The 18,098-nt window shown below is 31.3% G+C and overlaps 2 protein-coding genes across 2 annotated transcripts in view; one reads left to right on the top strand and one right to left on the bottom strand.

The window, feature by feature from the left end:
- Positions 1-380: 380 nt before the first annotated feature.
- Positions 381-9,219, bottom strand: LOC134699392 (peptidyl-tRNA hydrolase 2, mitochondrial-like). Its single transcript, XM_063560994.1, has 5 exons — positions 8,998-9,219; positions 4,734-4,823; positions 3,487-3,608; positions 1,432-1,544; positions 381-473 (listed from the first exon to the last, which is right to left on the bottom strand). The coding sequence occupies exons 1-5, from the start codon at positions 9,133-9,135 to the stop codon at positions 424-426; spliced, it is 513 nt and encodes a 170-aa protein (XP_063417064.1). The 5' UTR covers positions 9,136-9,219; the 3' UTR covers positions 381-423.
- Positions 9,220-9,249: 30 nt separating this feature from the next.
- LOC134699391 (anaphase-promoting complex subunit 7-like) overlaps positions 9,250-18,098 on the top strand; it is a 30,483-nt gene continuing 21,634 nt past the window's right edge. Inside the window, exons 1-7 of the mRNA XM_063560993.1 lie at positions 9,250-9,403; positions 11,952-12,080; positions 13,769-13,858; positions 14,522-14,605; positions 15,652-15,767; positions 16,560-16,673; positions 17,236-17,419. Coding sequence (XP_063417063.1) covers positions 9,338-9,403; positions 11,952-12,080; positions 13,769-13,858; positions 14,522-14,605; positions 15,652-15,767; positions 16,560-16,673; positions 17,236-17,419 — 783 coding nt within the window. The 5' untranslated portion in view covers positions 9,250-9,337. The remainder of the gene's footprint in view (positions 9,404-11,951; positions 12,081-13,768; positions 13,859-14,521; positions 14,606-15,651; positions 15,768-16,559; positions 16,674-17,235; positions 17,420-18,098) is intronic.

The raw sequence follows: 18,098 nt of genomic DNA, 5'->3' as shown, positions 1-18,098 counted from the left end.
GAGATGTGGCAATGGTAATACATCTGCATACCAATTATCATTGATATCATGATGTACCACAAGTGGATCTCCATAAACTGACCTAATCACAAACTAATACATGTAAAGTAAGCAAACCATTCAAAGTCAATAGACCATGACTGAGGGGGCGGAGCCAAATAATCTCCATGGCAATGGTAATACATCTGCATACCAATTATCATATACATACCACTAGTGGTTCCCCATAAAACTGAGCCAATCACAAACTAGTACATTGTTGACGCCGTCGCCGATGCCAGAAACAGCATACCTATGTCTCGCTTTTTGACTCCGTCAAGGCGAGACAAAAATCATTACATGAACCACTGTCTAAACAGTTCAGAAAAATAATAACAAAATTAAAATCATAACTTTTAATAAAAAAAAAAATTCTATAAATTATCAAAACAGTTTTAAATGTCCTGTCACTTGGTTTACTAATTCTTCTGGTCCTACAAAATAAAAGTGAACATATAAGTCATACAGAAACTAGAGGCTTCTTACAGATTATCAATATTTCAGTAGTTTTAAAAATTAAGTCCCGTTAAATAGACGCACTTTTTTATAGTCACAGGTGTGTTTTTGTGTACAATTTTCATGAATAAATTTCTAAGCTTCTTACTAACACAGTAAATTCTAATTCTTTTCAAATACAAGGTATTATACCACCAAAGTTTTTTTTCTATCATTTTATAGTAAAATCACACTTTTTACCTTCAATTTGTCTGATATTTAAAACGGAAAAGTAGTAGATACACTTCTCTCTCCTAAATTGTTTAGGAAACCGTTAAAAAAAATAATGAATGAAATGGTTTTTTTTTTAAACAGGTGGTCTTAATATACAGGTTTCCTGTTTGGTTAGAATAAAGATTTCTAATCAGTTTACATATTAGGCCACCATGAAAAATAATTTTTCTTAAAACGATTTCAGAAATGGCTTAAAACAAATTTATCAAAGAATGCTCTACAATTGCCTCAATTGAGAGTGAACTGAAAAAACTAAGAATTTATTATTTTTTATCTAAAAAAAGATTCATTCTGTATAAAGCTTTTTTTACAACTTTACAATTTGCTATAAACCCAGGTTTGATACACTATTTTCTACATAAGAATATGCCTGTGCCAAGTAAGGAATATGACAGTTGTTATCCATTCTTTCGATCTGACATATGTTTCAGCTTTGATTTTGTCATTTAATTACAGATTTTTCATTTTGGATTTTCCTCGGACAAATATTAATGTAGGAGTTCAGTATTTTTGTTATTTTACTTTTTCAAAAATTCATGCATGTTGAAAATTGTGGTGGCAGTTTTTTTTTTTTTTCATTCATAGTTTTAATGGTTCTTTATTTGTCGTCCTTCATCCATCTTTCACACTCACTTATTTGCTTCTAAACTGATAAAAACTTACCTGGTCCTATACCAGTCACTGTTATAGATCCTGGTGCTATCTGGGTTCGGCCAGCATCTTTTACTAAACTTGCATTTAGTCCTAAAGATCTAGCTTCTCTAGCTATTTTTAATCTAAAAGAAAAAACACATATTGAAAAACATGTATTAATGTAAATGTTCTTTACAACAAGATAATATTCATGCAGGAAATTTGCTTTTTTAGAAATATATTTCATTAAAACAAGATTTGTTCACACAGACACTTTTTTCTGTCAATGGGGGTTTCATATAAATAATGTGAAAAGTAAACCACCCATTGACCAACAATGCATTTTTCTTGGGACAAAATCACACAAAAGGCCCTTAAATAAATGGCAAAATTTAACACTTCAAATATAAGCTTTTCTCTGGAAAGCCATTAAAGATTACAGTTTAAAATGTGCTGTTTACCCCTATTAACAGATAACATGCTGTATTTTTATTTTCTTTCACCATTGTATTAAAAAAAATGTACATCAAAAACAATTTTAAACAATTACAGTCAGGGGTACTTTTTGTACAAGTAATTTGTTTTTACTTGAAGAAAAAAATATACACATATAAGTTAATTATATTAATGTTTAAATAATCTCCCCTTCATTTTTTCAAAAATTTACTTCTATAAAATTTTGAGATGTAAAATCATGCCTTTAATGATTTTTCCAAAGTTAGCTCATAAGTTTTGAGTTTAATGTTTCATCTCATTGATTCAAAAAAGAAACTGATTGCCCCAATATCTTAGATATTTGCGTAAGGCCTTCAAACATTTCTCCAGTGTTCTGAAGATAACAGACAAATGGGATTTCATTGTCCATGAAATTACACTTAAAAGATTAGTAAAGACATCTGGGAAGAGGACACATTTAAAATTCTATTAGGAGCAAAGAAATCCTAAGAATTTAAGAAAAGAAAATATGATGACTTTTTTTACTTATACAAGTGAAAAAATCTGAATGTCAAAGGGACATAACTCAGCTTCTTTTTTTTTACCTTTACAAGTAAATAAAATTCACTTGTATAAGTATCGTACAAATTTACTTAATACAAGTAAGACTCCTGACTGAATTAACGGGAAAATAAATATTTTGTTGCAACTTCATATATAAACATAAGAAGATGTGGTATGATTGTCAATGAGACAAATTTCTGCAAGAGATCAAATGACAAAGAAATATTAACCATGTTAACAACTTTTCAACAATGAACAAAGCCCATCTAGCAGAGTCAGCTACAAAAGGCCCCTAAATTACAAATGTAAAACAATTCAAACAATAAAACTGACAGCCTAAGTTGTTCTCCACCACATGTGAATTTCTAAACAAATGTTGATAGCTACTACGTACTGTAAGGCATATACATATATTATTATACCATCACTAAAACTAAAGTGTCTTATATCATTGGTGAGCACCATGACAACTTAAATGTTTATTAAGACCACATCCTAGATTTCTGTTTACAATTTTTAAGGACACACAAATATTAACATGTAGAAATCTTCAGGTCATGCAGTCTATTGTTATTTATGTATTATTGTCATTTTATTTATTTTCTTTTGTTACATCATTTGATATCGGACTCGGACTTCTCTCAAATTGAATTTTAATGTGCATATAGTTATGTGTTTACTTTTCTACATTGACTAGAGGTATAGGGGAGGGTTGAGATCTTGAGATCTCATAAACATGTTCAACAACCCCGCCACAATTTTGCGCCTGTCCTAAGTCAGGAGCCTCTGGCCTTAGTTAGTCTTGTATGATTTTTAATTTTAGTTTCTTGCGTATAATCAAATGATAATTCTGAGTTTAGTATGTTGTCCATTATCACTGTACTAGTATACATATTTTTAGGGGCCGACCGAAGGACACCTACAGGTGCTGGAATTCTCGCTACATTGAAGACCCATTGGTTGCCTTCGGCTGTTGTCTGCTCTATTATCGGGTTGTTGTCGCTTTGACACATTCCCCATTTCCTTTCTCAATTTTACATATACTCAATTATACATGTACATGTACGATTCTTAATATGTACATACAAAGATTCCTCTGTTTCTGTTTTGACAACAACTTTTGGCTGACCATACATTCTCCATTTTCTGAACATTTCTGGGTCTGTTTTACTGACAGCTTCATATGACATGACTGCAGCATGGCAGCACTACAATACAGAAACATCTATAATACAGTGTTCTTCTGACAGCTTCATATGACTTCTCAGTGTTTAACATTAACATAAAGTTAAAAATGCTGTATAAATATTACTATTTCTACTGCTTATAAATATCACAAATATTGTGTTAATTTTAAATCATACAGAATTAATGTACTGTTCTCCCTATATCATCTCTAACATCAATTTGGTGTGTAAAGGAAGTTAAGTGAAGTACATTTTTGTACATGTATGCTTTTGGGGCTATTCATAAAAAATCATGAAATAAATATATACATGGTAAAAGCTAGAGATGTGGTATAAATGGCTATCCAACCCAGAGTAAGTGGGGGTTCCAACTATATGCTCCCATTCAAATGCATTGATCGGCCAAAAAAAAGGGGAGGGGTTCCAACCCACATATCCCCCCCCCTCCCAATGTAAATTTGACTTAAGTACTAACTGTGACAACTACCCACAAGAGTCCAAATGAAGTGAATGAGAGTCAATTCAAATGACCACATGAAGTTTTTTTAATAAGCATGACCCTGGAAAAAGGGGGAGATATAAGAGATTAATAATAAACCTTATATGTCATATATAGATATAGGAAGATGTGGTGTGAGTGCCAATGAGACAACTCTCCATCCAAATAACAATTTAAAAATTAAACCATTATAGGTTAAAGTACGGCCTTCAACACGGAGCCATGTCCGTCATATTAACTAAATATTCTAATATGCCTTTTTTTTAACAATCAGATAAGTAATGATTGCACTATTTTCATTGAGAATCATGAATCATAATCAGAATGTTATCAAGAATATCATGATTATCTGATTACATAGACATTTATATACACCTTATGTAAGGGAGGGTAGGAGGGGCCCTTATCCCGAAATCCCGAGCTTAAAAACACGAAATCCTGAGGTCCTGAAATTCGAAAAAAGAATTCATGGATCCAGAAAGGGTAAATCCCAAAATCCCAAGCTGAAAAACACCCGATCCCAGAGTCCCAATAAAGGTCCTATCCTCCCTTTAATGTTAAGATATTTAACTTCTTTTCAGTTTATTGACAACAGACTTTTCTCCTACAATCTATAACATTGTATAACCAAGAAACATTAAATTTACCTGGGCAGCTGCTTTTCCTTTTCCCATTTTCAAATCATTTCTTACAACAAACACCAATTTATACTCTCCACTATCTGAAGAAAACACTGCCTGAAAAAATACCAATGTCAATATTATATCAACATCAAGAACATACTTCAAAATATTCTAAATTAAGTGTGTGTATGTATATAATTATGTATTTGCAATTACAATGTATCAGGTTATGCATAACTTAAAACAATATTTTTAAAAGTCAGAAAGAGCATGAGTTCTTAACATGCTTAACCCAACAATTTTATGCATTAAGATCTCCAACATGACAATTACAATGTACTTTTGTTTATCAACAATTTTGTTTCAATATTATAATCATCATGATCATGATAATCAAAGCTAGTGCCTTTGAACAATTTAGTGATCCTTTAAATAAATGTCTCTTTTAAACTCATTATCATTATAGTAAGATGTTGTCTTAACTGGACTTTGGATAAACCCTTATATGGGATTCTGAGTCTGGAACAATTTTTTTGTCACCTTAGACATGTTAGACTCCTTTATCAAGCCCTATGGCTATGGCCTATCAATTCAACATTTTTCAAGTCTATTCTAGAAAATGTTTTGCCAACTACTTCACCTCTAACATGCGCCTTTGACATCTAAAGCACCATTCCATAAACCAGAATCAAGTTGGAATTGTTATAGGAAATACAAGCCTTTAAAAATCTATTTTAATATATATATACATGTACATGATATATGGTCAGATCATGTTTTCGTACGATATATGAACTTGTATTAATTATAGTTTGAATGCTTTTCAATGGAAATTGTGACATTACAACAAATTTTGAATAAGGAGACAAAGTCCCCTATTGTACCCTATGACTGTAGAAAATTAAAACAAAAATATTATAAAACAATATTTAATTTTAAACATGTTAAAAATGTCAAGCAAAAAAATCATTCTACCAATAAACTCAAAATTGTTAACTACATGTATTTCTCTGACTTTTTGTTTTCCTGAATTTGCACAAAAATCTTCCTTCTTCTGGTCTCCTTTGTCATGAGACTTTGAGTAAAATATATATTTATCAGTCTAGTAAAATATAGGAAGGAACACACGGTTTTTAATAATTCTTTGATCATGTTGATATGAAAAAAACATGGTTGTTGTTTGTTTGTGTGTTACATATTTGTTTTTCGTTCATTTTTTAAAATAAATAAGGCTGTTAGTTTTCTCGTTTGAATTGATTTACATTGTCTTATTGGGGCCTTTTATAGCTGACTATGCAGTATGGGCTTTGCTCATTGTTGAAGGCCGTACGGTGACCTTAAGTTGTTAATGTCTGTATCATTTTGGTCTTTTGTGGATAGCTGTCTCATTGGCAATCATACCACATCTTCTTTTTTATATTACCAGATAAAAGCGTTTCTATGTTTAAATTAAATATGATGCCATAACATTAATATCATCACAGCTAAAATACATAACAATGGCACCAAAATAGGAAACGTTAATTAAGCCATTAAAAAATTAATGTTGGTTTCTTCTAACATGTGAAAGTTATCAACGTCCAGCAGACAGGAAAAACTTTTTATTTTATTTTATTTTTTTGGTGAAAAAAATCAGTTTCATTCTACAGAAATGTTGTTGTTAACATTAAATTAATGTTTTTTCACATTCACATATCATGTGGTATAATCTATGTGAAATTGAAAGTATGAGAATTGAGCAATGTTGAAACACTAAATTAGAGATTATCAGACAATTTTTAAAACATCATTAATAGAAACCAAAACAACTCTTCTTTTTTTTTCATCTGCAAACTAAAAAAAAAAAAAAAAAAAAAGGGTAAACACAGAGCTGGCAGGATTAGGGGAAACCAACAATCATCTTTGCATGGCCTTACGCATAATTTCTGTTTCTTCTTTTAACAGAGTTTGAAGTTAAAATATGTTTGAATTAAAAAAAAAATAGTACAGACTTCTTTCCCTTTTACAGGTAATGTCTGTCTCATATTAGTACAAAAACCCACTGGAGGGATATATTTATAATAAATTTTTAAAATTCTTCCTACATTCTAATTATAAGGAAGCCAAATTAACAAATAACCAAATATTCAGAATTCCATATAAATGGGATCAGACATAGGACTAATTTCAGTCAGGGGTACTACTTGTACAAATTATTTTTATTTATTGAAGAACTTACTTGTATAAGTAAGTTTTTCTTACAATCCCACAAAATTCCTCAAGTTTTGAGATGTAAATTTATGCCTTTAATGATTTTTCCAAGGTTTGCTCAATCTTTTTTTAATTTTTAGAGTTCAATGTTTCTTCTCATTAATTCAACAAAGAAACTGATTGTGCAAAGATCTTGGGGGCTTGTAAATGAGCAGCGTTGTGAAGATAACAGACAAATGGTATTTTCATTGTCCATAAAATTGCACTTACATTGTAAATGATAAGAAAAGACATCTGCAAAGAGCAGATAATTTAAAATTCTATTAAAGCAAAGAAATCCTAAGAATTCAATAAAAGAAGATAGGATGACTTGTTTACTTCTACAAGTAAAAAAAATCTGAATGTCTGAGGGACATAACTCAGCCAATTTTTTTTTTACCTATACAAGTAAATAAAATTCATTTGTGTAAGTATCCTACAAATTTACTTAAATAAGTATATATTAATATTACTTCTACAACTGACCTAGTAATTAACAATAACTTGTACAAGCTATGAGCCAGGCATTACCTGTGAATGGGGACGAAGTGTTATTTTTTTTTAAAATTCAAACAAGAAACGGAAATACCTTAATGTTTCCAATATTGGTTCTGTTGTTAGGGATTTGAAGTTGTTTAGTTATTTAAGTTATGATGTCATCATGGTCATATTCAATGTATTAAGACAAAGAAACGCTGTTATTCAGGTAACATATTTTTCATATCAAACATTTATTAAAAATGATTGGGTGTTGATTTCCTTCCTGTATTTGTTGATATGTTGATATGTTGATTCAAAGCCTCATGCTTATTAAAGTAGATCTGAAAAAAAAAGTTAACAATTTTGTTCATTAGGGCCAAGTTCACTTAAAACTCTACAATCGACATCAGAGTTAATAGATTATCACGTAAACACACTCTAGTTGATATTCGGAACAACTCCAGGAAGCTCTAGGGTAAGGCCCCGACCAAGTATAAAAAATAAAATATTCTCATCAATTGGTTAAATGACCTCATTCAAAAGTTTAACCCTGGCTCGGTAAGGGTCGGAACCAGAGTACAAGCTATTAACGTGAGTGGTTCAAGTAAAATCACATTGTTGAAACCCAAGTAAGTAAAGTTAACTCGAGCATTTCAAGTGAAATCGGAATCTGGGTCCGTTTGCGCCCATTCACGTTCGCACCAACTCATGTTCGCCCCCTTTCACTTTCGCACCCTACATGTTCGAACCAAAAATCCGTTCCCACCCTACATGTTCGCGCCACAATTTTAATTGGTTTTGTGTTGAATAACTTTGTAATCAAGTTTTGGCTTCTGTATTCTTATAAGTGTAATTGTTGTCATTGTCTCAAAATAAAGATGTTTTGGCATGATAGTCATGATAGTGTAGTGTTAAAAAAAAAAATCCTTTCTACATAAAGTGGAATTCTGTCAATGTTTTATTTAGTGTTGGATAACTCTTCATCATGTTTTGGTTAGTGTATTGCTATAACTTTGTTTTGTTGACTTGTTTCAAAATTAACTGAGATTCTGTCAAATCTTTTTTTTGTGTGTTGAATAAATTTTATCATGTTTTGGTCATAATATTGTATTGCTATATTTCCTTGTTTCATTGTTTCGGTTCAAAGGCCTTTAAGGGACCAAGCTGTTAAAAACAATTATCTTTTGTGTTTTGCATTTAAAATCTTCAATGTTTCACGCATACCAAGCTATAAATACATTCAGTATTTACATCAAAGCAATTTAAAACAACATTCATGATTTTCATATGATTCAACTGGAGTTTGAATTAAAATTGGGCGCGAACGTGTAGAGTGCGAACGGACCTTGTGTGCAAATGTGCGAGGTGCGAACGTGTAGGGTTCGAAAGTGTATTGGCGAACGGACCTGATACTGTGAATCGGCCTAGTAGAATGAAAAATTCAGGAAACTTTCCCGAAATGTTTGATTTTTTAAAATTAATTTTTCTACCGTAATTGGGGACTTCGTCCCCATATTATTCCATGTCTATAACAACCAAAAAGTCTAGAGTTACATTATAAATATATCTTGATAATTACTTCATTTGAACCATTTTTTGCTGATAAAACAGCTAATGAAGGTCGGAGACGTCCTCTAAGAAACCATCCAATGACAAGACCGACTCCTATTCCTACAGCAACATATCCCGTTTGATCTTTACTTAAAAATGATGTCATTTTTGTCTATTATTTTCAGCACATTTATTTAGCTCAATGTTACTTTTTTACTCTCGTTTAAATGAAAAATATGAACTGTAGTAAACACTTAACTGATTGAGATCGTGATTCTCTCGGAGGATGCAGACTTTTTCCTGAGTAATCAAAGATAAAATAGAGAAACCCGAGAGAAGGAAGTAGTAAAAATAAATAGTGGCTGAAAATGAATCTTTTTGATCATGTGCGGTTTTTGCACGAATCTGAGCTATTTCATGATCTCAAGCAGCTTGTAAGTTTATTGGGAAAATGATGATGAAATTGTTTCACTCTAAACAAGGCCAAAATATGCATTAGAACACAGGCAATGATTCCATCAATGGACAATTAAGAAAAGAATGATGGCAGATTCATTGATCTTTATGTGTTGATAATATCAACTTGATATGATATTGAAACTTTCCATTATTGATAACAAAAAGACAAACAAGTCCACAAAATTTCATATGTTTACAAATTTATACATTCTAACATGACATTCTTCAAACACTTTGAATATACACTCATGGTAAAATATGAACATATTGTTATGGCTGTTTTGAATGTACATCCACGTCATATGCTTTGTTATTAGCTACAGTGGTGGATCCAGAAAGGGGGGGGGGGAGGTTCCATCCCCCATGTTTTTGGACGATCAATGCATTTGAATGGGGACATATAGTTGGAACCCCCTTTTAAAAATGGATGGATCTGCCGCTGCGCTACCTGACGTCATAGAACGATGATATAAGAATATGAGCATTTAAGGGGGAAAAACACGCTTTTGAGAAAAAAAATCATGACAAGGAAACTTATTCATTTTTTAATTAACAATGCTAATATGCATGATATGTGCTATGAGCCATTTTTTGTTAATACATACCTGTATTAAACATTTACGGTCTCACTAATTAGCGAGAACAAGAATTTTAGCGACAAGAAGCGACAACAAGATAGTGTTTCCTGCAGCTTTTAAAAAGGGCAGGGTAATTGTTAGCTCAGAGGGCACATTAAGCGCAATGGACAACAATTTTAGGGCACTAACTATAAACAGGCAATTTCTATAAAATGGATTCATTTAAAACATACTAGTTTAATGCTATAAAAAGGACATATACAAATCAATCATTATAACAAATGTTAAACAAGAAAAAGTGTATACATGAAATATTTAAAACAATAAACACAATTTAGCTAGCTAGCTCTAGCTAGAATTCAAAAGGGACAGGGTGCCAGTTTTTACTGTATAGGTTGTTGTTTTTTTAAATAAAGATGCATTTCAACTATAGTCTTTATGTCATTGTTTGTGTAGTTATGTATAGTACATCTTCATCTGACAACATACAATTTTTATTATGTTTTTATAGTTTAACTTCACTCTACCCATTATCAAAGAATATGGTTTGATTATATCTATATAAGAATTACAACTTTTATTACAACAATAAGAAGTTTTTAACGTCATTTACTGGCTATTTTGTTTATATAGATTAGACCGTTGGTTTTCCCGTTTGAATGGTTTTACACTAGTAATTTTGGGGCCCTTTATAGCTTGTTGTTCGGTGTGAGCCAAGGCTCCGTGTTGAAGGCCGTACTTTATCCTATAACGGTTTACTTTTTAAATTGTTATTTGGATGGAGAGTTGTCTCATTGGCACTCACACCACATCTTCCTATATCTATATACAGCCATTGCACGGTTGGAATTTAAGCAAATTGGGAGCAATTCTAATTTGATAATTTTTAGAACATGGATTGCTAATAAATAGTATAATTATCAAGTAGAAATTGCAATATTTGTTTTCCAATATGTTCAAAGACAGTTAATATCTTTAAGGTAGCATTATTATGTTATTATATATTCAATTGGTAATTTATTCCTTATTTTGGTACTAGATAATATTTTTAGAGCACAAATTTGTAATAGGCTAAAACAGGGGAAGTAACTTCAAAATCAATTTCCACCACGTTTGCGTTAACTGTGTTGAGATGGAAGGCATTTCTGTAACGGCATAGTTTCATTTTGATGACTTAAATTCAATTATAAAGTCATGAAAGTCTTCATTTATACACTCCTCCATTGTGACTTGGAGATCGAAAATGCCGACCCAACCAAGCTAAATACACTCGCTGACACATTCATCAAAAGTATGACAAGAAGATACATTGTCCTAATTAAATTACTTAGTTATTAACACCTTTGAAGTCTTTATCATTGTAATTGATCGTAATGACATGATTAACCTGGGGGCAATCACACAGGTATCATATGTAATTAACTTGTAGATCAGAAATCGATAAAACAAAATTTCACCAAAACGGCACAAGAGAATTTGGGAAAAAGACGTCAGGGCAGAAGGGCGCTGATGAAGGCACACAGACGATAAAGGCATGGCGTCTAGAATTTCGACAAAATTAGGGCAGGGCGCCAAATTTTTTTCCCAAAAAGGGCAGGGCGTAGAAAAATCGCGGCAGGGCGCCATTACACGCCAAAGCCACCTGTAGGAAACACTACAAGAATTATTTCAGCAACAAGAAACTATTTAGCGACAAGAAAACATTTTTTTTTAATTGACCAAAATAATCATGTTAAAGGGCAAGACTGATTAAATAAAATTTGTATAAGAAACCTACAATGTACATGATGTACACATATATATATATATGTAGTCTGATTTTTTTTTTCTTTCTTAGAACCTTTTAAACTGGTACTCACTTATAAGTTTGATACATACAATGTAGCTACATGCATGATGTGCAAATTGAGATATATAAGACATTTTGTAAATATTTTTTTTGTAGTCCTGCATTGTGATATCACTATGTGACAACAATCCAAACACAGAAGTTCTCTCCTTATCTCAGAGGTATCAGTGTATGGTTTATTATGGCAACTCTCTGTATCATCTTGGAGAATTTTTGAGGGCAGAGGTGAGTCATTGTATTACTGTCAGACTGTAAACTCAGAAATTATTGCATGCATGTATTATTGCTTCTAAAATGCGAGTTTAAATTATTGCAATTACAACCCTGTCACATTTTTTCACAATAATAAAAACATCGCATATTGCATTAATTTCTGAATTTACAGTAAACCATAAACACAATCCAAACTCCAGACATATATATATTCCTTGAAGCATGTGTCATGAATGTTGACAAATTGACCTGCTGATGAACATTGATGTAATTGTAAAAAAAAACATTTGTTATTGTGTATGACATCTTTCAATGAAAACATGCTAGTGAGAGGTTTAGCTAGCTATAAAACCTGGTTCAATCCACCATTTTCTACATTAGAAAATGCCTGTACCAAGTCAGGAATATGACAGTTGTTATCCATTCGTTTGATGTGTTTGGACTTATGATTTTGCCTTTTGATTTTTGATTTTCCTTTTGGAATTTTCCTCGGAGTTCGGTATTTTTGTGTTTTTACTTTCTTCTGTGGATTAAATTTTTTTGGTGGATACCAATTTTCTTTGTTTTCGTGGGAACAGGTGAACCACAAATTTAAATGATCATTGAATAACACACTTTATATAGACTTTGTATGTAGATATTCTCAAAACCATGAATTCAAATATCCACGAAAATGCAACAGCTCCACTATTCACGAAAATAAATGATCCACATGTACAGTAATCAATAAATGAACTTCATGAATTTACATTTTGTACATGAATTTTAGCAACATACTGTACATGTTATAAATGAAGATAAGAATATGTGGAATGATTGCCAATGAGACAGCTATCCACCAAATATAAAAAAAAAAAGAAGATGTGGTATGATTGCAATGAGACAACTCTCCACAAAAGACCAATGACACAGAGATTAACAACTATAGATCAATGTATGGCCTTCAACAACGAGCAAAGCCCATACCTAATAGTCAGCTATAAAAGGCTCGAAATGTCAATTTTACTAAAACAATTCAAATGCCTTATTTATATTATAAAAATGAACGAAAAACAAGTATGTAACACATAAACGAACGACAACCACTGAATTACAGGCTCCTGACTTGGAACAGCCACATACATACAGAATGTGGCAGGATTTAACATGTTTGGGATCCCAACCCTCTCCCTAACACAGGACAGTGGTATAACAGAACAACATAAGAACGATTATTAAAAATGTTTTGAAAAAGGCTTATAACTCATCAGATTGACAAAAATACAAGTTGATGTGGCCGGGTATTTGTAAATCCCAACAACAAAAAGACACTAGGTACAGATCTAACAATACTTGCAGAAAACTGACAGCTAGCTCAAAACAGTAATTGCAGTAAACTGACAACAAACTAATAAAAAAATCATGCATCTAAGACTAAATTATCAATCTATACACATCCAACATATAATGGGTTAACTGTACAGACAACATGACATGGATTTATACAACTGCAGGTCACTGTTAGGCCATTAACAATGTGTGTAACCAAAATGTTATCTACCAATTCAATGTCTTTTATTTTTTCACAATATTCAATTTGTGTATAGCATAAATCGACAAACTTGTTTTGTTTGATTCACATGAAAAATTCTATATGAATATATGAAAGTATGCATACCCTTTATATAGTTTATATAAACTTGATGTTTTATTTATTTCAGAATATTTATAAAAAGGCTCTGTTATTAAAGAAGGCACTTAATAAGAGCAAAGGGAAGATAACTGCCACCACACCTGTCCAACCTTCTCAAGTAAATTTAACACAGCTACTACTAGCATGACTAATAAGACTAGTTATGGGGATGTTTGTCATGCTGAAACAGTTTTACAAAATTACATATTTACATCTTTAAAACAAAGAGTTGAATTATTTTTATACATATTATAACTTATAACCAATTCAAGTTACAGCACTAGTCTTAGATACCACAGTATTCACCTTTGTTAGCAGTTTTTGCAGAGTCATTGATTATTCATTTAAAAGTATAAAGATGTGGTATGATTTCCAATGAGACAACTTTCCACAAGAGACCAAATGACACAGAAATTAACAAATACAGGTCACCATACATCCTTCAACAATAAGCAAGGCCCATACCACATATACATTATGTAGTCAGCTCTAAAATGACACATGAAGAACAATTATTGAGAAAACTAAATTATATTCAAAATAATGAATGAAAAAAACAATGTTACACAGCAGTAAACAACAACCTTTATATTTAACCATTCTTTTTTCACATTTATCAAAATTTATGTTAAAAAAAACAGTACTAGTGATTGAATTATTTATATGCAGGATTTTCTGAAATCGCAATAATTAAAATCTCTCATTTATCTATTGTTCAACAGTTACAGTCTTTCCAACTTTTGTATGTAGTAATATTTAACTATACTATATGCATTTACAGGATGTGACATCAGAAGTAGATGTGAAGTATAAGTTATACCAGTGTTTATCACAAATGAAACAGTTCAGAGAAGCAATGTCTATAGTAAGTTATTTCCAGAGTTATTTCCCTTTCAACCCTATTGTCAAATTGTATAAACTACTGAAATAATCATACTAATCAGTATACCCTAAAACAAATACACCTTTAGCCATGTTAGCAGTGTCAAAAAATTCAATGGACTTAACATTTTAAGAGCTGCAATGACTTCAAGGAACAGTGTACAACTTCATTAATGATAGGATCAGAACTACCATTAAGATTATCTCCCTTCTGAGTCAGAAAAGTCTTATTTTAAAATTGCTCAACGCTTAAAAAAACTTGAAAATGAAAAGATATGGGGTCAGCTGAAACACGCCTTAAGGTGTGGGAGTTTCTCACTGTATTTGGCCTGCGACTGTTGTCTGCTCTTTAGTCTAGTTGTTGTCTCTGACATATTCCCCATTTTCATTCTCAATTTTATATCAGTAGAGATGATTATTTTGCTTACACAACTTTATACTTATTAATAGAAAAGGATTAGCATTAATCATCTGTAACATTCCAGCAACACAAGTTTCCTAGATAATATATAAAATTAAGGAGATGTACATGTTGTATGATATCTAATGAGACAACCATCCACCAAAGTTCAAATGAAGTGAATGTAAGCAACTATAGGCAACCTTTCAGCCTTTCACAATGAGAAAACCTTATATAAGGCCCTGACTTATATGAAACAGTTCAATTTAGATAACTAATGGTTTTATATATTATTATATAATAATAATTTACAAAAATATAAAATTGGCAGATATGAACCAATGAAAACCACTGAACTACAGCCTGACTAGAGACAGACACATACACAATATGGCGTGGTGAACATGTTTGAGAGTGCTCAACTTACATTGTATGTTATCTAATGTTTTTAATAAATATATCAATTTCTTAAAGCCTTGTCTTGAGACTTTGTGTTCTATGATCATGAGAAGAATATTTTATGATATAATTTGTACTTAATTTCTGTAAAATATGGCCAATTGTAATTTGTATTTATATTTATCTTGTATATTGATGAAATATTCATTAGATATGTCTTGATATTTTAGTTAGAAGGAATAAGTTCTAAACAGAGGACAGCTAAGGTGAATGTAGCCTTGGCTAAACTTTATGTGATGGCTGGAATGGACAGATCTGCTATAACAAGTTATAAAGAAGTCATAAGGTACACTTATCTATGTATATCTATAACTTTGTAAAGAAGTATCAGATCTTCTATAATCGTAGATTCTGTAAAGAGTTCATGAGGGTTAGAATCCATCTAAGGGCTGTAATTACATTTAAACTTACATACATACAGATAGAGGTAGATTTACTTTGGTCTTAGCGTAAACATATTTTATTGTCAAAAACTATGATGTAAGTCCTCTACTGCTTACATTAGGCCTATAACTTAATGAATTTCATTGGGTTTGATTATTTTATTCATTTTATATTATTCAGATATGTTTTTGTATTTGTAACACAAACAAATATTTTCTACCTCTATTAATTTTGAAATAACAGACTAACAATATAGATAAGGATTTGTGGTATGATTGTCAATTAGATAACTATCCACCAGTTACAAAAAATATGAGGATGAAATCAAGTTTGGGTAAATGAAAAACCTTCAATAATGAGCAAAACATATTTAAGCTTTAGTTGTTAATTTCTGTGTCATTTTGTCTCTTGTGGAGAGTTGCCTCATTGGCAATCATACCACATCTTCTTTTTTTATACATACTAAAAAGTAAGCTGAAAAAGACCAGGACATGTCAACGCATTATACACTTCAAAAAAGAAATTCAAAAGCTTGATTTATGTTGAAAATATTAAAGGAAGGAAAGAAAAAAAATATGATGGACATATAGATTGAATTGAAACATTTCATTTTCAAAACTGTTTACATCCTGTCTGAACAGGTTAATTTCATATTGACATAATACTTCAACCATTTGTATTTATTGAATTTCAGGGAATGTCCATTTTCTTTGGAATCAATTCAAGGTTTACTTTCTTTAGGAGTAAAAGGTGCTGATGTTGCTGCTTTAGTGATGAATGGTCTACCACATGGTGCATCATGTGACTGGTTAGTATATTATCTGTCAATGCTTTAGTGATGAATGGTCTACCACATGGTGCATCATGTGACTGGTTAGTATATTGTCTGTGAATGTAAATTCAGAGACTATGGTGCACATTTAGTATTGCAATTTCTCCTGACCAACCAAAGTTTGAGATTTCAGAAAGAAAATGAATTTAGATATATGAATCAGATTTCAGAATGTGATTTCTTGTTAGTGAGATAATCACCTGTTTGCATAATTTGCATTAATTAGAAAACACTAAAAAGTTATTTTTTTCCTTCAGTATATTGAAATGTTAGTGAATTCACAATTTAAAAAAAAGAAGATATTACGGGCAATAAAAAATCTTATGTCCAATTAAATTAGGACATCATGGCTAAGATTACAAAACAAAAAGGACCTGCACTTTTATTATAAAATAATTTTTGTAGATTGGGTATTATTTGTATATGTTAGGATCTTCGTTATGCTGTCTCACGAATAACAATAAAGCAAACATTTTTTACAGTTTACATATAAGCTAGTTATTTATTCAGGTTGCTAACTTTTAGTTGATTTTTTCAGGTTATCCTCATGGATCAAAGGTCAAGCATATTTAGCTACAAGAGAATATGGAAATGCCATTTTAACATTTAAACAAATGGACCAAAAAATGTGTTTAAAAGACAATGTATATATAGTTAATAGTATAGCAGAGGCTAGATTTTATGAAGGGAATGATACTGCTGCTTTAACAGGGTTCCAAAGGGTAAGACAATTTTTTTAATTTTTTTTTGGGGGGGGGGCAAGATTTTGTATGATGGCAATTTATACTATGAGTAAGCCATTTGTAGTTAAGATACCTAAAGTAGAAAAATGAGACCATAATTCATTTAACAGGGGACATAATTCAGTTTGTTCTCTTGTTTTAAGGGCTACCCCAGAAATAAATGTATTGGGGATACAAAGGCACCTTTTTTGAACCCTGCCATGCATCTGATTATTTCATATATTTTTTATGGCAATCTGTCTAAACTAACCACCATCTATTGAATTTGAGTGATAGTGTCTTATTTTAATTGTCAGATTCTATGAATTTATGAAACTCTATGAAACTTGCTCAAAGAAGGAAATTTTGAGAAGGTTTTTTTTTAAAAACAAAACATTTAAAAATGAAGATATGTGATTTAATGCCCAATTAGACAACCACCTTAAACAATGAGCAGAAACTCATTATAGTACATGTATATGGTCAGCTATAAAAGTTCCAAATATGCCCAATGCGTACTTGTAAGTGAAAAGTCAATGAAAGTCAAATTTAAATGGAAATGAAAACGGTTCAACCTAAAATTAATAGCTTTCTCGAGTGTAGGTCAACAGATTTTTCAACATGTTCAAAATGCAATAAATATCTATAATTACAGTATTTCATTTTTTTAAAACATGTT

This window comes from Mytilus trossulus, unplaced genomic scaffold, assembly GCF_036588685.1.
Source record: "Mytilus trossulus isolate FHL-02 unplaced genomic scaffold, PNRI_Mtr1.1.1.hap1 h1tg000050l__unscaffolded, whole genome shotgun sequence".
In the NCBI taxonomy this organism is placed as follows: Eukaryota; Metazoa; Mollusca; class Bivalvia; order Mytilida; family Mytilidae; genus Mytilus; species Mytilus trossulus.
This window is presented reverse-complemented; position numbering and strand designations above follow the sequence as displayed.